Source organism: Lactuca virosa, chromosome 6, assembly GCF_052849685.1.
Source record: "Lactuca virosa cultivar CGN04683 chromosome 6, Lactuca_virosa_CGN04683_v6, whole genome shotgun sequence".
Lineage (NCBI taxonomy): Eukaryota > Viridiplantae > Streptophyta > Magnoliopsida > Asterales > Asteraceae > Lactuca > Lactuca virosa.
In genome coordinates, this window is record NC_136431.1 from 258,755,219 (window position 1) to 258,780,375 (window position 25,157).

Consider the following 25,157-nt stretch of genomic DNA (forward strand, 5'->3'; position numbering starts at 1 on the left):
ATTCATCCCTAATACAACTGTGAACAGTCCTGGCTTAACCGAGATGTCAGGATTTTTCCCTGATGTCTTATTTGAATTATGTTTATTTTTCTAAATCGCACCAGTAAGAGTGTTTATTAATATGTTTTATTTGTTTTGTTCAGAGTTATTTAGTCCCTCTTTGGGTTTATAGTTGCATATCAATGTGTGGTTAGATATGCCAGTTCACTATAAACAGAGCTCTGATACCAACCTGTCACACCCCCGAACCAGACGACGGAAACGTCCGAGGGTTCGTGTGACTTAAATTGAAATATCATCACAATGAATATACATGAAACATAACATAAACATCCCCATGCATTAACACATCACAACCGTCATTGTTCACATCCAGTACATTGTTTACATTACATAATCCATAGTATAAATTGTTTGAGAATCACAAAACACAACATCCTAACACACTTGGCAATTTTCTTCAGCTTATCTGTTACCTGAGAATACAAGTTATTTTGAAAACGTCAACATATATAATGTTGGTGAGTTCATAAGCAGGTTTGATATGAAAATGCTTTGTATTGTTTGTAAAACCCAGAAAATCCGATATTTTCTGAAACGACAATTGTTTATACAAAAGGTGTGATGATCCATAAGTATATGCGTGAATGATTTCTAAACTTGTAAAAAAAAGGGATATGTTTCTCCATGATAAATTCTTGAATTATAGTTATTGAAAGTACAAGTGGATAATGTTGTTTCCCCGGAAAACCCGATGTTTTCCGATAAAATAGTTTGATCGTTTTGTATTATTGTATCGTCACAACGAATGAATATGATTTCCCATGATTACTTGGATGGTATTGGATCTCTATGTGAGTCATTATAACCATGCATGATAATGACTAGTTCGTCTGTCTTGGCATTCTAGCGAACGCCGGAATTGATCTTAAGATTTTGTTACCCTAGACCGGCCGAGTCTAACTGTAGCGAACAACTTAGGTGTGGGGGAGTCACCCCCGTATAGATCTATACACAAACTCTCGCTCTCCCTCCAGGAGACTTTGATTATAACTATAGACTACGACTGACACTTATTGGTGTCACCCGTTATTACTCACTTAATCCAAATGAATTTGAATAACCTTGATTAACTACCTGATTTTTGTTTACTTGAATAGAAGGTAAGCCTAACAGACGAAGAGAAGAGGGCTACGAGGCCCTACTAATCACGTTTATTTAAGGCTGTCGAGTATACGAAGGACGCGTTAGCCCATTTCGCATATGATTTATTTGGACCTTACTAGCAACGCTAATGGGCCACTGAGGCCCAATAGCATGTAAAACCCATTGAGGGTCCCTTAGGCATGTAATTGGGTCACAGGAGGTCCAATAAACATGTATTATTTTTGTTAGGCCCAAAAATCATGTTAATGGGTCACAAAGGCCCAATAAACATGTATTATTTAAGCCCAACCATTCGAATGTTTACTTATTTTGTATAGTATTTGTGTTGCGAAGTTGTTTAATCGATATGTCGTAATAATCGCCAATTTGTTTTATAACGATTCATAGATTTATATAAAAATATGTACTTTTCTATTTAAACCCATAAGTTACAAAATTTTGTATATTTTGACCCAATTGTTTTAACATAATTGACCAAAAATATTAGTTTGACCAATTCAACCCTTTATTTTGGTAAAGTTGGCAATTTTAGTCCTTTTTATAAAAAAATGACATATTAGGTCCTTGAACTATTTTTCTTGACATTTTTGACCCAAACACATATTTAAATAATGTTTTAAGCCCAAAATTAAATTTTTAGAAAGTTTCAACCCCTTAGTTAAAAGATTTGCATTTAAAACCACACTTTTCACAATTTTTACAATTTTGACCCAAAAATCCAAAATCTTTGCAATTTTAATCCCTTTTGATAAATATGGCAATTTTAACCCCTCAAATAGGTTCATTTACGTTTATAGCCCCTGTTTTGAGAAAACTTTCCATTTCAGCCCCTCTTAATTTGATTTTTCGCATATTTGGGCCTAAATAGCCGAAAAGCCCAAATTTTAGCCCAATAGGCTAAAATTTACATTTTTAGTCCTTTAAAAAGCATAATATTGATAAAAACTCTTATTTTAACTGTTTTGACTCTTTTGATCCATGTAAAAACCGTGAATGACATCTTTTTCCCCATCTTTTGTTCATTTATCAAAAATAGTCCAATAACCAACTTTATGTCGTAGTATGCTTATTTTAAACCTTGTATGGTAGTTTGTCTTGACATGTTAAGTGAAATATATCCTAGATCACATATTTTTCCTTCTTGAACTATAGATCTCGAAATATCTTTCATTTTTAGTACATATTCACCACATAAACACAAGAAATCACACATAACATACAAATACACATAGATCTACACATTTTACTTGTATTCTCCCCCATAAAACATATGAAAACCGAAAATAGAGGGGTATGAACTCACCTTGCTTAGTTGTTTCGGTTTTTGAAGAAGATAAGAAGAAGATTTTTGGTCCTAGCAACACCTTGATGTGGATCTCAAACTTGAGGTGATTCTAGGAGTATGATTATCACAAATGTTTAAGAGAAGGGATCTAACATGAGAAAAGAGTTATATAATCCTTGGATATGTATAACTTACCAAGAAGTGATGATATTCTCTTGAAAATCCTCTTGATACACAAGCAAAATTTCGAGATTTTGGAGTGAGAAGGAGGAGAATGCTTGAGAGAGTTTGGAAGAAGTTTGAAGTTGTGTGTGTGTGTTTCCTTGTGCTCTCGGCCGAAGAAGAAAAAGAGAGGGGAAGAGAGAGGTGATGAAATGACTAACATGGATATATGTTGGATTTTGCATGAAGATATGGGGTGTAATAAGGAGGTGGCACCTCCAAAGTCAACCCTCCCTAATTACATCTTTTTCCCCTTTTTTTTTGTTTTCTACTTGGGCCGAGAGAGAGAGAAGGAAGAGAAGAAATTTGGGCCTTAGTGTTTGAGTTTCATAATGTGAAGCCCAAATTGATAGTTTTCGGCCCATTGGGCCTTTGGAGTGGACCACGGCCCAATCTTGCATGAAAGAATGGATTTGTGGCTCATTAGGGCTTATTGGATTGTTATGGCCCAACAAGGCCCATTAAGGTAAACTAATCCATTTTTGGCCCATTATGGCCCAAAAAGTTAAGTTTCATGAAAGTGGGTTGAATTAGAGCCCAATTACGAGTTCTAAGCCCAAACTAGTCAAATTGGAGACTTATTGGTCTATTAGGCCCAATAAGAAAATCCTAGTCCTTATTGGACTTAAACCGGGATTTTTAGGGTTTCCAATCTTTTGTTGACTATTTGAAGTGTTGTATAGAGTGTTTGATGGAATATTTTTGTTATTGAATAAACATCATGTTTTCAAGTGATGGTTACAATTATTGATAAAGCTTACATAAGGATAGAACTTCCTAGCCAAATTTGCTAGTTGTGACAATAACTCATAATAATAGCCCAAATAATTATTTTATGGACCTAATAACATTACTATAATTATTTAAAAGCTATATTAAAAATTTCATAGGCGTAGCTCACTTACAGCGGATTTTAAAGAAAACCGGGCTTCGCTTGGAGCAGCGTTTCCGAACCGAAGGACCCTTTTTCTCGGGACTCCGGGAGCCTCGGGGCTTCCTTCGGGTGCTAGGGGTTTTTCCTAGGGTTTAGGGGGGTTAGAGGGGTAGTGAGAGAAAGTAGAGAGAGAAAGAGTTGTGAAAATGTGTGAGAAATCCGGTACCCTTCGCAGCCTATTTATAGGGCCGAACTTCGGACCTACGCTGCGCGTACCACACAACTACGTTGGGCGTAGTTCGGATAAGGGTGTCAGCTCGCACCAGCTGGCTCGCACTCGGACTCGGAAGAGATAAGGCCGGGGTACGCGGGGCGTACTCATCTTCGGACGCGGGGCGTAATGCGAGGCGACGTGTCATCCATCCGAAGCGAAGCCTTGGGCAACAAGCAACGACTCAGATGCGGCCATGTCATCTCCTTTCTCGCAGATTCACAATTTTGCTTCTCGACTTCTAAAAATCATAACTTTCGCATACGAGCTCCGTTTTCAATGTTATTTATATCCACGCGTAGGCGGGAACGCACTCTACAACTTTCGTTTAGACTTCGTCGGCTAATTATGACTTTATTTTAAATTTATATTTTTAACAGGCCGGGACAAGATTGGTCCGTTAAAAATTCATAACTTCTTCATCCGACGTCCGTTTTCGTCTGTCTTTTTATCGATACGCTACTATTGACTAGATCTTCAATTCTCGTTTAGGTTGTGTCGGCTAAAAATCGCTCGCTCTAATATTCGAACTTCGGGCTGTACACTATTAAGCCGAAACTTCGAAAAATCATAACTTCCTCATACGTAGTCAGATTTGGGCGTTCTTTTTATGGAAGCTCTTGGTTTAACATTTTCTACGACTTTCATTAGATCGCTAAGGCTAAAAGTCGCTCTATCGTAAATTCACTATTTACGCTTCCCGGTGCCGTGCCGGTTTTGCCGAAAAACTTCGACGGGTCATAACTTCTTCGTTATAACTCGGATTTCGGCGTTCTTTATATGTACGGAAACCTTGAGACATATTCTGAAACTCAGTTAAGATTATTTATTCTCAATAATCTTTTGTCGAAAAGTCATTTTCGACCCCTATTATCTCTAAATTGACTGGCCCGGATCTACGGGCGTTACAAAAAGCCCTACGCTCCTAGCAACACACCGAGCCCTTCAACCATCCGAATAAGACCCGAGACCGATAAAAGACCGAATCAGAACATTACGCCTATACCCTTGTCCTCTGGAACGACAACCAAGTCCTTTCAAATCCGGTTGTTACAATTAACATTCACCATGATAATTTACAAGAAAGGGCCCCCATAGATATGAGTGAACACACTCTAGGATCTCCTTGCTTAAGTGTTGAACCAAGCTGAACTTCACCATGCGTTGTATCTCTTGAACATATGCTTCACCATGTTTAGCATTTCCAATTGCATCTCCACCATAATTTTAATTCTAAGACAAAACTACAAAATTGCTCCCTGTGGTATTCAAAAAACTTTGGATGGGGTCCAAAAACTTTCCCACTTGCATAGAAGGTCCAAAATAAAGATTTTTCCATGTTTTTGGTCCCTGGTAAACTTGCAACAATATTTTTTTTGTGACATCCCCATTTTTTCATGGCCAAAAAATACCGATTTGTTTATGCTTTATTTAAAAATCAGAGTATCCATTTGAAGAAAAGTGTTGCGGAATTTGTTCCCAGAAAAACATGATAAATATATTATCAAAGCATTTCGAAGAAATGTATTTTTATTCATTTTAAAACATTTGGGATGTCATCGTGAATACAGAAACATAAGCATAAACAGAACTTACATTCATTTACACTAGTGTTCTACATCTCTTTTAAATCTCTCAGTGTAAAGTAACTTCATATCGACACCTGTGATACAAATAAGCTTGAGTGGGTCAGGTTGGGAAACCTGGTGAGTACATAGGGTTTTCAACCCATAATAATCTAATTATTATGTTAAACATCAAACAATCAACCCAATTACCCATCCCCATTATCTTCGTTACTCTTAAGGATCTACCCTAAGATTCAGCTATTCCTCGTTCATTCATTCCTAAGGATCATCCTAAGGAAACGGCACGAAGTCCATTGTTGCCAATGACACAGTTGTCAAGCACAGCTGCTAATTTTATCACCTAGGCGCAACTGCCAGAATTGTGACATTCCTTATGAGGCGCATCTGCCGGTATTGTCCTTTAGGTGCATCTGCCGAGGTTATGATGTTCTCTATTAGGCGCTTCTGCCGGTAGAGTCCTTTAGGCGCATCTGCCAGGGTTATGTCGTTTATTGACAATATCGTTTTTCGAGAGTTCACTCGCAATACAGGTCAATGGGTTTTTAGAGTACACCGGTGAACATATTATTCACAACACCTATAGATTGCGAGCCTGTTAGTGTTCCACTGGACTGTCTAGAATAGTCCGTGGTTGTCATCCATACTCTGCTAGATGACGGGGCCAACATTTGGGAAAAAGGCTTCTCACATCGTCCAACTCTCACCCTTACCTCATGGTCTATATTACCTCTCAACTTATCGTCCAACTCATATTTCATCATGTTTTACCCAACATATTATGTAGATATAAATACGTATACAGTTTAAATCATTTAAAACTTGTATAAAATCGTTCATCCAGCATAGATAGCAAGTATACAAATAATATGCACACATAGCACGTAGTTTATATAAAATACTTCATATCTATGTGTAAGATGAAAGTAACCATGCACTCACCTGATAAGGTGGTGACTCGGTACTCGGACAGCACTTCGTTTACTTAAAACAACTTCCTTGGACAAAACCTAGTATCATTACCACTAGAGTTTAGTCTAATGTTAACCGAGACTAATTAATAGTCCTGCTATTATTACTATTATATAAGCGTTAAAACAATACTCTTCACCCACTATGTACAGACAGGGGCCAGACATGGAACACCGGAGGGCAGGACCATTTTTGGCATATAACACTTTTGAAATCCAGCAACCCAAGCGACCCTCCAAACCAGATTCTGCGTACCGCGAGTGGTTAAAAAGATATTATAACGACATTTATATAACTCATAATAATAGCCCAAATACTCATTATAAGGTGCTAATAACATTACTATATTGAAACATAAGCTATACTAAAGATAAGGTAGGCGTAGCTCACTTACAACGGGTTTTTCTCAAAACCGGGCTCCGCTGGAGCAGCGTTCCCGAGCCGAAAGGCTCTTCTTCTCAGAGCCATCGGGCACTCCAAGGCTTCCGCCTCGTGCTAGGGAGGTTGCCTAGGCTTTTCGGGGGGTTTCAGGGTTAGAGAGAGGTTCTAGAGAGAGAGAGGGAAGTGATGGGAGGTGTGAGGAATGAAGAGGGCTTCACCTCTTATTTATAGGGGGCTGGAGGAAGATTCAAGTCATGAATTTCTTGATGTTCACGTCGTGAGTGAGCTTGGGCTCCAAGTCTGAGCCAGGTGCTGACACGTGGCATCGCACACAAGGTGGAAATTAGCCGATTTTCAAAAATTCACAACTTTCGCATACGAGCTCCGTTTTCGACGTTCTTTATATACACGCGTAGGTAAAAATAAGATCTACAAATTTCATTTTGACTCCGTCGGCTAATTCCCGACCGATATTAAATTTAACATTACGAGGAGATTATATTGTTAAATGTCTGCGTAAAATTCATAACTTCTACATACGGACTCCGTTTTTGTCTGTCTTTTTACCATTGAGTTCATATTAATGAGATATTCAACTCTCATTTAGGTCACGTAGGCCAAAAACCGCTCGATCTAAAATTCGAGTTTCGGGCCGTGTACTGCTATGCCAAATCTTAGAAAATTCATAACTTCCTCATACGAAGTTAGATTTGGGCGTTCTTTTTTTTTTTGTATGTTCTCGGTTTAATGTATGCTACAACTTTTGTTTAGATCACTAATGCTAAAAAGTCCTCTATCGTAAATTCACTATTTACGTCTCCCGGTGCCGTGTCGGTTTTGCCGTAAAACTTCGACGGGTCATAACTTCTTCATTATAACTCGGATTTCGGCGTTCTTTATATGTACGGTACCCTTGTAACATATACTAAAACTTGATTAAGATTAATCCTTCTAAATAATATTCCATCAAAAACTCATTTTTGATGCTTATTGTCTCTAAATTGACTAGCCCGGATCTGCGAGCGTTACATTTTTGCCCTTTTAATTTCTTTTCTGCCTTTTTGCTTTTATTTTAATACTTTGTTAGTTTAAAAATAAAAGAAAAATAAAACAAAAACAAAAAAGGCCCACCCACCCTAATGTTACCGCCCCCTCTATCTCACCCACACATACACACACAAACATAAAAAGCCATTTCTCGACCACGTCTATTTCCCCTTCCCCTGCCATTCAAACAAACACTTCACATATACATACACATGCCTTAACTCAAAACACACACACACACACACACACCCCTGCAACTCGAAAAAACACCCCTATAACTCTCTTGTTCCCACCACCAATCCCTTCTTGAACCACCTCCATCACCACCACTCTTCTCTCTCCCAAACCTTACTCCATAGGCGGTGATTATTGTTGACAATTGGTATTCCCTCTTCCATATTTCCTATTGCAATCGATTGTACATGGTGATGTTTGATGTGATATGGCAGCGTGCAGACGAATGAAAAGGGGTATAACTCACATCTGCAACTATCATCTGATTCTGAATCGCTATTACCTCTTCCCTCTTTCCTCTAGTAATCGATTGCAGGTGGTGGTGTTGGTTGTGATCGGGTGGTCGTATTCCTCTCAACAGGGTCAATAGGATCAAGACCCAGTTCATACCATCCATCTGAATTGAATTATCAAGGAAACCATTTCGATCAACATTCACTCTTCGATGAACACATCCAGTTCAACCAAATAAAAATCTTATTCAAGCAAATTTCAAGCTTGTCAAATCGAATCAGTTACCATCGAAAACATTATTAACTCGATTTGAAAACCCATTACCATATTTCAAAGCATCACTAAATTGACATGGTGATATTTATTCCAACAACTTGTCCACTTCGATTCAACCTAATAAACACGAACTAGAACTTTAGATCTAACACATGGTATCAAAATTAGTGGTCGGATTCCTGAATTGCTTACAGTTAAGAGCATTCTTTTTTACTTGTAGATGTAGGATAATGAATTTGAAGGTTTGATACCGAATTTTGAACAAAAAAGCTTGATGCTGCCATTGTTTGTGAGCCCATGACTGAGTGAGGTTGAGAGGGAGTTTGGTTTATTTTTTGTTCATCTAGTAAAAGGAAGAAGATCACAAGTCTGGTGAAAGGAAGATCGCTGGTGCAAAGGTAAATATCACATGTCTGTGTTTGTGTGTTTGATGATGAACATAGGGGAAGATTTTTGAAGATGAAGACATATTAGGTTAGGTTAGAGAGATAGAGAGAAAAAAAAGATAATGGAGGGAACGGTGGGGATGGGATGCTTGTCCTAATTCTGTTGTTTAGAGAGAGAGAGAGAGAGAGAGAGAGAGAGAGAGAGAGAGAGAGAGAGAGCCATTAGGGTGGGGTGGACCCTTTTTGTTTTTGTTTTATTTTTAAATTAACAATGTATTAAAAATAAAACGAAAAAGAAATTAAAAGGACAAAAATGTCATTTAAAGTTTATCAGAGACCAAAAACATGGAAAACCTTGATTTTGGATCAATTATTCAAGTGAGAAAATTTTTGGATCCCATCCAAAGTTTTTTGAATACTCAAACTCGTTGACATCCCTAGTTTTATTTAAATACTCAAACTCGTCATTTGCAAAATGAATTATTTATATGACTTAAAAAGTTATTTTAAAGGTTAATCTCATAATTTTTTTTGTATTTTATGTTTTTATCATACTTCAAATTTTTTTGTTATCCTATAAAAGACTTTGCATTTTTTTTTATCTAACCATTTTAGCCATTTTTTCAAGAAAAAAACTTGTAAAATATAAGGGGTTTTAGGAAAAAGTGAAAATTTGTGGGGTTTTTTCGAAAATAGTTAAAAGGTTGAGGGTTTTTTCGAAAAGAAAAAGAGTTTGAAGATTTTTTCGGTAAAATGAATACAAAATTTTTAAAAAAGAAAAATTAATTTTAAAAACCATAAAATATAAAATATTTTATGAGATTAATCCATATTGTAAATTTAAAACGTATAGATTTAGATGGGGACATGCGGTCAACGTCCCTATGCATATATACATGATCCGTCTTCTTGTTGATTTCTTCGTGAGTAAGCATTGAGAATAGTCTATTAAAGACTGGCTTTCTTATTAAGGAGTTGAACAACCAACTCCATATCCTCAGTCCTCAAACCAGCTAACCTCGATACTCATGGATGGCATGAACCCGTTTTCAACTAATCAGTGGATACAAGAGTATCCCACCGCAGAGATGACACAATCCGGTGGTGAACCCTCTGATGATACAAACATAGCGGTCCATAGAGATTCGAGCCAAGGAACCATTGGCCAGACTGGTCCAAAGCCGATACGCAGGAAGTCAAGAGCTTCCCGAAGAGCACCAAGCATTGTTCTGAATGCTAGCCCGACTGACTTCAGGGACTTGGTTCAACGGTTCACCGGATGCGATAGTGGAGTTAACGTGGGTTCAGGTTTGGTTTTGGATCCAGTTGTGAATTTACCAAAAGGACCTCTCAACATAGACTTTGCAAAAAAAGATATAAGTACTGAAAGTTCATCATCACGGTACTCATACTTTGATAATCAGGTGAGCTCAACTCTGCAAGGTGAGCAAATGCAATCAGTTGGTGGCTTTGATTTGCAGGTCGGCTATGGAGTGGAGAATGCTTCTGTTGTTTATGATGAATCTATTGATGAATCAACGTTAATGGCAACACGAAGAGATGGTGCCAGCCATGAGTATCATCTTTAAATTAAAGGTGTTGAATGTTTAAGTGTTTATTATTATCGATATGTTGTTTCATTGATTTTTTTTTTCATTTTTTTATCTGTGTAGAATTTTCTTTAACGAGCCTAGTTAAGCAGTTCAGTTTAATTAGCTCAGTTTGGTTAGCTTAATAACAAAGGATATCATTCACTATTAGTACACACAGCTGCTTGAACAGAAATCAATCGAGATCGAAACATTTAGTTGTCCAGTACTAAGTGTAGTACTGTTTAATACCTTGTTTCAGTACACGAAATCGGGTTCATGTATATGAACGATACAAAGTTGATCTAAAGTGATAAGATAGTAACAGAAAATTACTGAAAAATCAAGGTAATATATTTTGGTTATGTGTTTCATACAACACACCTCAGAAACAATTAATGCATGAAGAGATTTGATGATCAGTTACAAAATGAATGTGAATAAGAGATGAAACAAAGATATATAATTCAGAACGGGGAAAAAGAAGGTTCAAGAAATCAGAGACCAGATTTGTAAGGAACACCGGTAGCTTTAATCCATTTGTCCCCGTCGATAAAACGTTTGACAGTGAACTTACTCGCTTGCTTGCTGGTTATAAATTTCAGTCCTTTCCAGGTGACTCTATTCTTTATCGCTGCACCTGCACCATAATTAGCAAACTCTGCATAGAATATTGTGTCGGGAGCTGTTGTTCCAACCCATGGCAACCATCCCTTTGGATGAATGAAGCTTCCCATCATGTTGTTAAGATAAGCTGTAGTTGAATGGTTCTTCCATGGACGACCGAGATATGTGTTAATATCGCTTAAGTTCCCATATGGCCAAATGGTGCACTTGTGAATGGAAATACCAGTGTTTTGATTAGGATCAAACTTGCCTTGAGCTGTAATCGTGTTTTGCTGGCCAGTCATCGGTCTCCTGGGCAATATGTTACAGTTTTGAAGAACAACAGCCGAGTTGCCAAAGATGAAGTCTACAGTTCCATAGATGTTGCATTCTTTATAAAATTGTCGGTTGGAATGTGCATATAGAGAATCCTGGAATGCGTCAATGCGACATCGGTAGAATACTGACAGGTCTGCGGTTGACATAAGTGCTACTGCCTGATGCTTGGCTGCTCCAGCAGTGTTACGGAACCCCATATCGCGAGCTATAAACCCCTTACCAAACACAGCTACAGACACAAAATTAAATTAAGAAAAGGTAAATACAGTATGTGTTAAGCAGTTGTATATATATATTATATATATATATATATATATATATATATATAATATTACCAAAAGTTGCCGACTGAAATGTTGGAGTGCCATCCACAACGTTTAATCTTCCTGACACAATCGTAGAATCCTTACCATCACCGATCATCATGACATTCCATTTAGGTTTTTCGATCCTAACATTCTCAAAGTAAACGCCCTTCTTCACGTATATCACGAATCTTTTCTTGCTCTTATCAGGAACTGCCATGAGAGCGTCAGAAATTTTCTTATACTTTCCGGTGCCGTCTTGAGCCACCACCACATCGGCCTTCATGCCAGCCGGTAAATTTGTCTTCTGTAGGAGTTTTCTGTCTTTTACAGACAACCATTCTGGCATTTCATCGCTTCCTTCTGCAATGCTCATCAATCTTCTTCTTTGGTTGAACGAACTTGCGGCGTTTGAAAACCCCTTGGTGATCGCAAGGCTGTTGCTGGTTAACTCCGTGGATTTTTTAAGGTAGCCTACACCATTTTCTTGAATACTGTCTATGCATGTTTGCTGATATGTTCCAGCAGCACTTAGCCACGTCATTAGATCATCTAACAGAGATCCTATTGACTTCAAATCAATATCAGTCGACAATGTATCGTTGAGATGATCAATAGCAAGCTCCAATAGTTCGCTGCAGTTCTTGAGCTCCGGAAGTGTGGATGCTTTGGATAGCTCTTCTATGGCGACTAGAAAAGAGAGTTTGAGTAACTGATCAGGATGGATATTGGTGGAATTCACAAGAGGAGCTAGAGAGCTGTAACAGGTATCAGGGTACAATGTACTGTCACAAACGGCTTTAATGGAAACCATGGCTGATGGAGATTGTGAATCACCATCCATTTGGCTGTGGTTTTTGCTCTGTGTAGTTCCAACAACAGCTGAAACCACGACAATAACAAGAATAAGAGATGATATTGCTACAACAGCCATCCTTTTTCGTGTTTTCCTGCGAGCGTCAAGCCGCATTTGATCGACTTCATGCACTTTCCCATAGGATTTTAAAGAATTCATAGCGTTTAGTTTGAATTCTTTCTTCTACGCAAACTGCTTTTTTCGTCTGTCCAACACTTCATAATGATGGCAATTTATAAAACAAAAAACATGAGAAAAGAAACATGAGCTACGTGCACAGCACCTTGGTATAGATGGTGTAATAGTGCTTAAAAGAAATAACAACACAGCTGACTTTTCAAGTCGTACACGATTTTTTTACGTGTATATATATATATATATATATATATATATATATATATATATATATATATATATATATATATATATATATATATATATATATATATGAAAAAGTTGAATAGAGAACCATAATTATTAGTTCTTCAAAGAACCAAATCTTTTTTTTCAATTTCTAGTGGTTATTCTTTATCGAAAAAAAAATCTAAAAATATCTAAATTCATATATTAACATTATGAATGTGAAAAATATTTTTCAGATTCACCGTGTGAATCCGGATTCACATTGTGAATTTTCAAAGATTCACATTGTGAATTTGACGTAAAAAAAAAAAATTCGAATTTGATATCATTGGAAAAATGATAAAAAGTTATGAATTTCTGTATTTTTAGTTTTTTTTTTGATAAAAAATAAGTTCTAAAAGTTGAAAAAAAGATTGGTTCCTTGGTTAATTATGGTTCTCTATTGAACCTCACCCTATATATATATATATATATATATATATATATATATATATATATATATATATATATATATATATATATATATATATATATATATATATATATAGTGTTGAGGAACTTCTGGGCCGCGTGTTTTTTTGGACCAACACTACGTGTTGGTGGGCAAATACGGTGTGTTGGCGGCTGGTTGAGAAAACCCTAATTTTCAAGGTTTTGCACCCTATATAATCTCCTTAAGTCCCAATGGGTGGTCTTTTATCAGTCTCCAACTCCCCATATCGACCCTTGAGAACCCTAATCATCTTTCCCTCTTATTTGTGAGCTAGTGTGGTGTTTTTGGAGCCAAAGAAGAAAGTAGTTGGAAGAAGGAAGTAAGGATCCAGCAAAGAAGCCCTCATCTTTCAGTTTGACAGTCTTTTGGACCTTTGTAAGTGTCCAAGATCAGATTTTTATTCCTCTATGTTGCTAGATCTTGAGTTTTTCTCCCTTTAACTTGTTGTTCTTGAGTAAGGGAATGGTTGGATCTCATAAAGTCAACAACTTTATGAATCTCCGGGTCTAGGTGACCTTGTAGAGTCTTGGATCTAGCCTATAGTCGAGTTTTGATGTAACATCGTAAATTTTCAAACAAAAATTTCATTTTTAAATCACATAAAACTCAATATCACATTTTCTCAAAACCACAATGTATCATTTGTCGAAATCACTAATCAACAAAACAACTGATAGGATCCCAGAATCCTCAAACATAATCTCGAACAAGTGTGTACAATCAAGCCGACGCCTTCCAGCGATCCTAAGAAGTACCTGAAACACATATCACACAACACAGTAAGCACGAAGCTTAGTGAGTTCCCCAAAATACCACATACACAAATAATAAGCCTCTCATGGCTATAGCTCGGCATGGACCCTCCGGTCATGCGTCTCGGTGAGGACCCTCCGGACTCACGGCTCAGTGTGGACCCTCCGATCATGTGTCTCAGTGAAGAACCTCCGGTCTTCACAGCTCGGGTCGGACCCTCCAGTCATGTATCTCAGTGAGGACCCTCCGGTCTCACAACTCGGTTTGGAGCCTCCGGTCCTACTCAGTAAGGCGCAGAATAATATATCATATATCATAAAGACAAGATGCATAATATCACATAACTCAATATAAGCACATAGGACCCTCTGGTCGATAACTCAAATAAGACCCTCCGGTCACACATTATTACCACTCAGGTAATATAGTGAGAAGACTCACCTCGTATGTAAGCAAGTAGATCTAGTACCCCACGAACAGTCTAGACTCCGCCTACATAGTATAATTATCTCTAATCAAGAATTTGTAATAACCACCAAGCTAACTCTTCTACTAGGTCTCAAAAGGGTGAAAAGACCATTTTACCCCTCCATGGTCTCCAAACTCCACAATTGACCAAACCCTAAAAGTCAACGGAAGTCAACACTCGAGTTAACAGTTCCTGTTGACCCAACTCGACGAGTGCACCTATGTGACTCGTCGAGTTCCTCCTGTCCTCAGAAGAATCAAGAAAACTCAAACTCAACTCGTCGAGTTGTCTCATCAACTCGTCGAGTTGTAGCGCGTTCAGACTATCGGGGAACACCCTAGCTGACTCGTCGAGTTGGCTCATGCACTCGCCGAGTCCCTCTAGACCAAATTCTCATTCAGATGATTCTAAGCAGAAATAAGGTCCCTAACTCTAGATCTAGCCTCCCAAGGCTGAAATACCACGTAAAGCTGCAAGTTTTACGTCCATGCATGGCACCTAGGGCTCGAAATGCCAAAACAAACTCTATATAGGGTTTAATGTATAAAAGCTTGCCACTATCTTGATAAAGCTTGGACTTTTGGGCTCAAGGGACCTCCTATTGTCCAGATCTGAAGTCTCAACTCCATGGCAAGCTCAAATAACTCCAGAACTCAAAGAAGGATGGAAAAAGGCCATAATCTCCCTAGAAAAGGGATCTAACCAAACAATGAGCAAGGTGGTAACTTTTTACCTTCAAACAGAAGCTAGGGATGAATGAACACCGGATCCAAGAGCTCCCTCTAGTCCCAAGCCTTTTGCTCCTCAATCTTCCTCCAAAAATGCACCAAAGTATGAAGTGTTAGCCTCTCTTCCTCTCACACAAGGTTACAGCTAGATTAGGGTTTCTCTCAGAGTGCTAAGATGATAAGGGAGGTGGAAATGAAGGATTAAGGTCCTTTAAATAGTACAGAAACCCTAAAAATTAGGGTTTTCACACTCAACACTTACTCGTCGAGTTGGGGTCCTCCAACTCGTCGAGTAGACTCTAAAAATCACGCGACCATTAACTCCTCTACTCGGCGAGTTGGGGCATCCAACTCGTCGAGTTGCTCTGACATCATGAATGCAAATTAATTAAATATTATACCTGGGAGTCGGGATGTTACATTTTATGCCATGCATGGAGAGTAGGCCAATCCCTATTTTTGACCTATTTTGGGTTCAAGACATGCATTGGACATGCATGTCTATAAAGCACCGACCTTTGAGATGGTTTTGGTGCTAGAATCTCTTCTAGAAAGGATGAGTTTCAGACTTCAAGGATTTAGTGCTTCGTGGTTAAGCCCTTGAACCTTCAAGCCTTGTGGTTGGGTTTTTGGGACCCTTGGAGTAGTTCCAATGGATAAAGTTGGAAACTTTATCCTTCTTGATAGCATTTGGGTCTAGATCTGAGCCTTGGAGTCCCTGGAATCGAAGAAAACAGTTGAATGTATTAAGCTGCTGCAAACTCGGGCAAACACGGCGTATTTGCGAGCAAATACGGCGTGTTTGCGAGCAAATACGACGTGTTGGCTGGGGTTTTCCCGACCGTCTGAATGCTATCGAAACACGGTGTGTTTGCTAGTAGACACGACGTGTTGGGTCGACATGGACTTTTGACCTAGACCGTTGACTTTGACTTTGGCCAAGTTTGACCTTGAGGGTATTTTGGGTATTGTTGGGATTTTGATGGATTTGGTCACTTGGTGGTTGTAGGCATTTGAGTTGAGAGCTGAGATTCGGAGTCGTGCCTTATCAGTTATATGCTGCTTGTGAGGTGAGTTTTCCTCACTGTACTTTCGGGTCGAAGGTACCAAGGCCGTCCCATTGCTTTGATAACCTGATATTGTTGATATGCTGAGTATGGAGTAGATATGCATGCTAGTTTTGATTTGCTAGTCTAGTAGATCTGTAGGACTACCTGTGATACTGTCTATTGTAACATCCTGTTTGAAATAGATTAATTAAATAATAAACCTGGAACCCCAAGATGTAAATTTATAATTTATATTATAATGGCCCTAAAATCAATAATATTTAGCGGGGTGTTGGTTTCGGGGAGCCAAATAATATAATTTGGACTTTTCGAGGGTTAAAGTGTAATTTCAGGATTTATTTTGTAAAGATTTTTAGAAGTCAGGGGCCATTTGGTAACATAAGGACTTCAGTTGAAAAGGTTTTGTAGAGGGAGGGACTACATGGTAATTAGTGGGACTTAAGTTAAAGGGATTTTGGATGGCTGGGGTTAAAAGGGTAAATTATGGATTTAGTTTGAAAGAAAAAGGGAAAGGAGGGACTAATTATGTCGTTATGGAAATAATGCTTATGGGGCTCGGGGTATATAACCCGTCACCCCGGTAAACCCTAACCCTTGCCATGTGTTCCAACCGCCACCACCTTATACCCCCCCTTCGTCTCCGACGTCGTTGCCACCATTCTCCATTCGTTTTCCGATCAAACCAGGCCGCCGAGCAGCTATTCTACCAAACTTCCACCATTCTTCTCCTTCTCCTTCTTCAGTCGCCGCCATGTGAGGCCTCATCCACCACCCGTTACTTCACCATCGGAGCGCCACCACCACTGTCGACGTGCCATTGTCGCCGCTGTTGTTGAGGCCGAGGATGAAGACTGACGTTGGGACGTCGGGAATGAAGAAGAACAAGCCACCAGTCGCCGTTAACGTTGGCTGTAGCGCTGCCGCTCCGCCGCAGCCCGTTTTCCGTTGAAGACAAGGTTGTCGCCGGTTTCTCGTGGATGGCTCAGTCGGAGGTGTCGTTCGTGTCTGTGTGTTGTTGTTCCTCCGTGAGCTGTTGCCAAACGCGGTGACCGCCGGTGGTGTCGCCACTGTTGGCGTTAGTGCTGCTGCCACTCTCTACCGCCGCCTGCCGTACGCCACCAGGTGGGTGGCTGGATTTTGCTGCGAATGGGAAGCGTGTGTTTGTGTGTGCTTTGTTGGCCGAATTTCTCGGAAAAGCCACCACCACCACCGTGAGGTGGTGGCTGCCACCATGTACCATCGCCAGCCACCACAAGGGTGGTTGTGTGTGTGTGTTTATCTTAGTGTGTGTGTTTATTTGGGATTTGTGTTGTAAATTGTAATCGGTGCCAGTATAATCAAAAGAAAACTCTTAACCACCACCGTGATGTGGTGGCTGCCGCCTCCTGCCGCCACCATCCGCCGTGTTGGGTGGCGGTGTGCTTTGTTTGTGTTTAGACTTCGTTTGGGATGCTTGGACAAATATGGACTAGAACCATAACCACCACCGTGAGGTGGTGTTCGTCGCCGTGAGCCGCCGTGGACCACCACTACCCGAGGTGGTAGTGGGTGTGCCCGACTTACGAAACCCTAATGGGCCTAATGAAACCCTTGTGGGCCTAACGAAACCCTAATGGATCTAAGGACTTAGCTTTTGGGCCTAATTGGGTTGTGATGGGTTGGAAACCCTAATTAGGGTTTAGATAACCCTAATTTTCGAATTATTGGTTTGGACTTATCAGGACCCGCATTTTCGACCATTGGCGTGAAGTTATGACTCAAGCCCGATTTCATCGTATGTTTGGACTTAATGGATTAAGTCCTTAATGGGTTAAGTAGGAACACTTAACCCTAATCCTCATTTTATGTGAAAAAACCCTAGTTGGGTTTGGGTTCTTATTGGGCCATTTATTGGACTAAGCTGCTGTGAGCCTTTGTGGGCCAATTGGGAACATATTTATCGACTAAGGAAATTATTGGGCTTTAGAATAAGACCAATTAGAGAGGCTTGGGCCCAATTTGGAAAATTGGGCCATAAGTGGGCCATAATTTGGCCTTGAGAATTATTAGCTATTGGGCCATCAGAATGCCAAGTGTTTGGACTAGAATAAATGGTTGGGCCTTAGTTGATTATTGGGATTTTAGGCCTTTAGAGTGTGAGTTTGGGCCTTGGTTTTGGAACCAAGCTAGGTTAGGGGTGAAATGGTCCATTTACCCCAAGTGTAGATTTATGGTTATGTATTGGAACCCGATTATTAATTGGGTGTCGTTTTGATGATTGACAGTTCGGGAACCTGTCAACCAGCAGCTAGAGTTTTATCCACGGAACTTCAGCAGTGCCAGGTGAGTATCCTCACCATACCAATGGGTGTAAGGCACCAAGGCCGGCCCATTCAGTTAGTTGTAGTGTTTATTGTAGATTCACTACTGATATGTCTGGTATGCATGTATATGTGGTATGCTAGTGATTATGTGGTATGCTATTGACTATGTGGTATGTGGTATGCTAGTTGTCTTTGTGATACTTGCATGGAAGACCATGGGGGAGCCCATAGCACCCGGATGTAAGACCATGTGGAGAGCCCATGGCTTTCCTATTAAAGACCATGGGGGGAGCCTATGGTACTTGGATGTAAGACCATGTGGAGAGCCCATGGCTTTCCTATTGAAGACCATAGGGGGAGCCCATGGCACTTAGGTGTAAGACCATGTGGGGAGCCCATGACATCCTGGAGTAAGACCCTGAGGGGAGCCCACGGCATCCGTATATCTTTATATGCATGGCTATGTGATTGATATGGATATGTGATTGATATGGTTTATGTAGCTGTTATAACTGATATGGATTGTTATGTGGATTGTGTGGGGTATGCTCTAGGGAACTCACTAAGCTTTGTGCTTACGTTTTACAGTTTTGGTTTCAGGTATTATCGATTTAGAAAAGAAGGGCTCGGATTGATCGCAGTGCACACACCTATGATTTCCGCAATGAATGATTTTGGGATGAACTATGATAAATGTTTTACGTAATGATGATTTGAAATGTTCGAAATAAATGGTATCAATCTTTTAGCTATATTAAATATGAAATTTTTACCCTTGATTTTTGGGTTGTTACAAGTTGGTATCAGATGCTTGGTTTGAGGGATTCGGACATACTTTCGGCTGCGTCTGAACTCATAATGAGGATCTGTAAGGTTTTCAAAAGAAAAATGATTTCAAGGAAAAAGTTTTCTAAAACAAGAAAGGGTGTAGTGCATGCAATCAGCCGAGCTCAAGTAAGTTTCCCCAGAATACCCATATATGTTATCTGTTATGACTTGATTTATGAATCTGAGAATCGCATGCTAGTTAGGGCTAGGAGAAATGCCTTTATATGTTGTATGAGCTGGTAGACTTGCATGCTAGTGCTGAGTAGTCAACGATAGATTAACCTGGTATGTGATGCCTGTAGCCTTGGAGATACTGTATGCCATGCTAGAGTGAGAATGATTATTGGTATTCGTAACTGCTAAGTGTATGCTTTTAAAATTGTATACGGTTACGATCTTATAGCCTTAGAATAATTGATTTGGCCTTATTTCCTGTTCCTTTTCTGGTTGTGGTCCTAGGGTAGAGTCTATTATTCGACAGTCTATTAGATCTTGTTCTGTGTATAATTTGCATGCAGAAGGTAGCCGATAGTGAGGATGGATGGATGTGGATAGCACGAGTTGCGATATGTAGGCTTAATGTTCTATGATAGTCCTTTGGATTGGAGTGCTACTGCACGGATGCTTTGTGCTTTGTGCTTTGTGGAACTCTTGAGTGATGGGATTCAGCTACTAAGTGGATATGACGATATCCAGGAGGTGGATGGATGGCATCATGGGGAGTTCTTCAGCAGCTGATGGCAGGGTGAGGTTGGGAACCTAGGGAAGTCTAGGATATGCTCCAATGAGTTATTGGGGTGGTTCGGTGAAGTTGGGTACCTAGGGGGAGCCAAGGAGTTGCTTGGTGGGTATTGTGTTGCTGTTTAGCGGATATTTGGTGCACCAGTGGAGTAGGTGACTTAGAGGATTCAGGAGGATTGTTGAGGAAAGTATGGATAGGTGTGGAAGGTAGTATGGGCCCATACTACTGAAAGCACAAGATCCATACTCAAATCAGTGAGAGTCTTGGAGAATCTAAGAAGATTATGGGAAGGAAAATTCTTGGTTATGCTCTAATAGTGGAGATAGCTGCTTTGCCAGACGAGGATGAGCACACATGAGGAAGGACCAGGGTTTGGTCCCGACTCCAGTGGTGAGCCAGTTAGTGGAAGGACTGCTAGGTTTTTGAGTTCGCCGTGGATCTCTTGTATCGGACGACATGGATTGATTTTGCATTCTATTATGCTTTCGGGATTGGAAACTATGACTTGGGAGTAGTTGTAGCCCGGGTGGGGCAGGGGTTGCTCCAGCTATTGCAGTTCAGCCGTTGACGATTGAGTTGGTGGGTGTGTCAGGGTGCGAGACCCTGAATGATATGATTTCTGGAGCCGAGAGCGAGGGATTGACTTGGAGCACATTGGGAAGAGGGGACCAGATCAGATACATATATTAGAGGGTCCCAGATAGAGACCCAAGAGTTCGGATCAGCTATTGAGAGGCCAGCAGGGTCGGATTCAGTGCAGTACTTGTGGGAAAATGCACGAGGGAGTTTTTCGTTTCAAAGGTTTTAACAAGTGTATCTCTGGGTTTGTTTCCCTGCTTGTGTTTGGGTTATACCTTCAAACATTGTCATTTGTCATTTACATACCGTGAGTTACGGGGTGGTTCGTAAAAAGTCGTTTCCCTCTTTGTTGGTTTGGAGCGTCCAATGTTATCTGGGTCTATGGTCGAGATCGGTTCAGAGAAGTGATGCGGAAGGTCTACGGTCAGGATTGGTGACTCAGCCATTGTGCTTGGGTCGGTTTTTGGAAGCGCCAAAGGAAGTGGTCTACCGCGGAGGCTTTGGTCTGGGTATCGGTTATTTGGATTTCAAGATATAAGTGTGGCATCATTTCAAGGCGTCTGAGATTATTAGTTTCGTTAGGATTCGGGAAATGTTCGTCTGATATTTAGGAGTTGTGTGGTCTTTTAGGGGTTTGGGCCAGTAATAGAACACCAGCACGGGTAAGCAGCAGGTTGTCAACAGTTTGGGTATTAAAGAGTAAAAAGGATTGCGAATCCTTTAAATCTCATGTAATGCGAAGACTTGGTCGAATATAAGTGGGGGAGAATCGTGCAGGTATTCAGGACAGGGGCAGGTATGAGACCGGGATGGAATTTCTCATCCTCATCGAGGAAAATGGCAGCCCAAGTGACTATTTGGTTTGAGGGTTGTGTGAGTTTGGAGTTCTAGAAAACTCCCCAGCATGTTAATCGCATCTTCTTGGGGCTTGATAGCATAATTTGGGAAAGCGGGTTGGGACTCCAGTCATGAATTGTGTGCAGTTCGGGTGTTCAGTCGAGTGCGTGCTCGACTCTGTATGCATTTCAAATTGATAGATTAGGGGTAAGGCATTGGGTTGCGGTTGTGTTAGGATGAAAGTGTTGTAAGACTACGGGGGAGCTGTAGCATTCACTAATGGTCAGTTGGGGTGAAAGTGTTGTAAGACTACGGGGGAGCCGTAGCATTCACTAATGGTCAGTTGGGGTGAAAGTGTTGTACGACTACGGGGGAGCCGTAGCATTCACTAATGGTCAGTTAAGATGAAAGTGTTATAAGACTACGGGGGAGCCGTAGCGTTCACTCATGGTCAGTAGGGTGAAAGTGTTGTAAGACTACGGGGGAGCCGTAGCATCCACTAGTAGTCAGATAGTGTAGAGAGTGTTGTAAGATAGAGGGGGAGCCGTAGCATTTACAAGCGGTCAGATAGGCGGGAAGTGTAGAAAGACTGCAGGGTAGTTGTGGCATTCACGGATTCGTTCAGATGACTTAGGCCAGGGTGGTCCAGTTTGCAAGGTTGTGAGTAGGTCACAACATTATTGGAATCAGGAAACGGTAGGTCGAAGGAGGTCGGGTATGATGTAAGACTACAGTTGTTCTGGTAGCATTCACCTTTTGCATCGGATTCAGTGGCAACAGGTTGTCAGCCTATCATGATCGGATGGATCAAAGGATTGAAGGAGCCATGAGTGGCGGTATAGATAGGGCAGTTATTTTCAGACGAGGTATCCTTCGGAGGTCATGTGGGAATGTTGTGCGTGTGTTCTGGCCCAAAAATCGGTTAGGTGTCCGGTGTTCCGGACAGTTGGCAGACAAGTTAGGACCAAGGAGGTCCCAGTTGTTCTTCAAGAAAGCAGCTATGTGGCAACAAGATGAGTTGGAATGGTTTCTGTGATTTGGGGTCCGTGTGTGGAATTGCTTGTATTCGGGGTAGATACTAAGTTGTTTACAGTTGGACTAAATGATATCAGGAGGTTGAGTAGCCAGTTGGGAGATAAGTGCAATGAATTCGGCAATGATTCAGGGTGAGCGGTCTATCAGGGAGACAGACCATCTCGAGGCTTCAAGTATCAGATTGAGTGAATGTAATCATGTTGAAAGGAATTCGTTTCATCTTCGGGTTTTAGAACCCTGCGGGGTTGGTTTTGGTTGCCTTGGAGAGGCTATGGTATGCCCGAGACTATGGCCATGTTGCTCAAGTTATTTCGCGTGTGGGGACTGGTAAGGAATGATTTCGAGGACGAAATCTAATTTAAGTGGGGGAGAGTTGTAACATCTTGTTTGAAATAGAGTAATTAAATAATAAACCCGGAACCCCAAGATGTAAATTTATAATTTATATTATAATGGCCCTAAAATCAATAATATTTAGCGGGGTGCTTGTTTCGGGGAGCCAAATAATATAATTTGGACTTTCGAGGGTTAAAGTGTAATTTCAGGATTTATTTGGTAGAGATTTTTAGAAGTCAGGGGCCATTTGGTAACATAAGGACTTCAGTTGAAAAGGTTTTGTAGAGGGCGGGACTGCATGGTAATTAGTGGGACTTAAGTAGAAGGGATTTTGGATGGCTGGGGTTAAAAGGGTAAATTATGGATTTAGTTTGAAAGAAAAAGGGAAAGGAGGGACTAATTCTGTCGTTATGGAAATAATGCTTATGGGGCTCGGGGTATATAACCCGTCACCCGGGTAAACCCTAACCCTAGCCATGTGTTCCAGCCGCCACCACCTTGTACCCCCCCCCCCTTCGTCTCCGGCGTCGTTGCCACCATTCTCTGTTCATTTTCCGATCAAACCAGGCCGCCGAGCAGCTACTCCACCGGACTTCCGCCATTCTTCTCCTTCTCCTTCTTCAGTCGCCGCCATGTGGGGCCTCATCCACCACCTGCTACTTCGCCATCGGAGCGCCACCACCACTGTCGATGCGCCATTGTCGCCACTGCTGTTGAGGCCGAGGATGAAGACTGACGTTGGGACGTCGAGAATGAAGAAGAACAAGCCACCAGTCGCAGTTAACGTTGGCTGTAGCGCTGCCGCTCCACCGCTGCCCGTTTTCCGTTGAAGACAAGGTTGTCACCGGTTTCTCGTGGATGGCTCAGTCGGAGGTGCCGTTCGTGTCCGTGTGTTGCTGTTCCTCCGTGGGCTGCTGCCAAACGCGGTGACCGCCAGTGGTGCCGCCACTGTTGCCGTTAGTGCTGCTGCCACTCTCTACCGCCGCCACCATACGCCACCAGATGGGTGGCTGGATTTTATTGCAAATGGAAGCGCGTGTGTGTGCTTTGTTGGCTGGAATTCTCGGAAAAGCCACCACCACCACCACCGTGAGGTGGTGGCTGCCACCATGTACCACTGCCGGCCACAACAAGGGTGGCTGTGTGTGTGTGTGTGTTTATCTTAGTGTGTGTGTGTGTGTTTATTTGGGATTTGTGTTGTAAATTGTAATCGGTTGTAGCATAATCAAAAGAAAACTTTTAACCACCACCGTGAGGTGGTGGCTGCCGCCATCAGCAGCCGTGTTGGGTGGCGGTGTGCTTTGTTTGTGTTTAGACTTCGTTAGGGATGCTTGGACAAAAATGGACTAGAACCATAACCACCATCGTGAGGTGGTGGCTGCCGCCGTGAGCCGCCGTGGACCACCACTACCGGAGGTGGTAGTGGGTGGTGCTCGACTTACGAAACCCTAGTGGGCCTAATGAAATCCTAGTGGGCCTAACAAAACCCTATTGGATCTAAGGACTTAGCTTTTGGGACTAATTGGTTTGTGATGGTTTGGAAACCCTAATTAGGGTTTAGATAACCCTAATTTTTGAATTATTGGTTTGGACTTATCGGGACCCACATTTTCGACCATTGGAGTGAAGTTATGACTCAAGCCTGATTTCATCGTATGTTTGGACTTAATGGATTAAGTAGGACACTTAACCCTAATCGTCATTTTATGTGAAAAAACCCTAATTGGGTTTGGGTTCTTATTGGTTTATTTATTGGACTAAGCTGTTGTGAGCCTTTGTGGGCCAATTGGGAACATATTTATCGACTAAGGAAATTATTGCGCTTTAGGATAAGACCAATTAGAGAGGCTTGGGCCCAATTTAGAAAATTGGGCCATAAGTGGGCCATAATTGGGCCTTGAGGATTATTAGCTATTGGGCCATCAGAATGCCAAGTGTTTGGACTAGAATAAATGGTTGGGCCTTAAGATAAGCCAATGTAGAGGTTTGGG

General features: G+C 41.0%; 2 protein-coding genes across 2 annotated transcripts; one reads left to right on the plus strand and one right to left on the minus strand.

Annotated features, from left to right (window-relative positions):
* The first annotated feature begins 9,963 nt into the window (after nucleotides 1–9,963).
* Nucleotides 9,964–10,524, plus strand: LOC145119488 (uncharacterized). Its single transcript, XM_079055151.1, has one exon. It carries the CDS (start codon nucleotides 9,964–9,966, stop codon nucleotides 10,522–10,524), a length of 561 nt encoding a protein of 186 aa, XP_078911277.1.
* A 286-nt stretch (nucleotides 10,525–10,810) lies between these two features.
* Nucleotides 10,811–12,856, minus strand: LOC145120381 (putative pectinesterase/pectinesterase inhibitor 24). Its single transcript, XM_079056207.1, has 2 exons — nucleotides 11,805–12,856; nucleotides 10,811–11,698 (listed from the first exon to the last, which is right to left on the minus strand). The coding sequence occupies exons 1-2, from the start codon at nucleotides 12,787–12,789 to the stop codon at nucleotides 11,022–11,024; spliced, it is 1,662 nt and encodes a 553-aa protein (XP_078912333.1). The 5' UTR covers nucleotides 12,790–12,856; the 3' UTR covers nucleotides 10,811–11,021.
* Nucleotides 12,857–25,157: the final 12,301 nt, after the last annotated feature.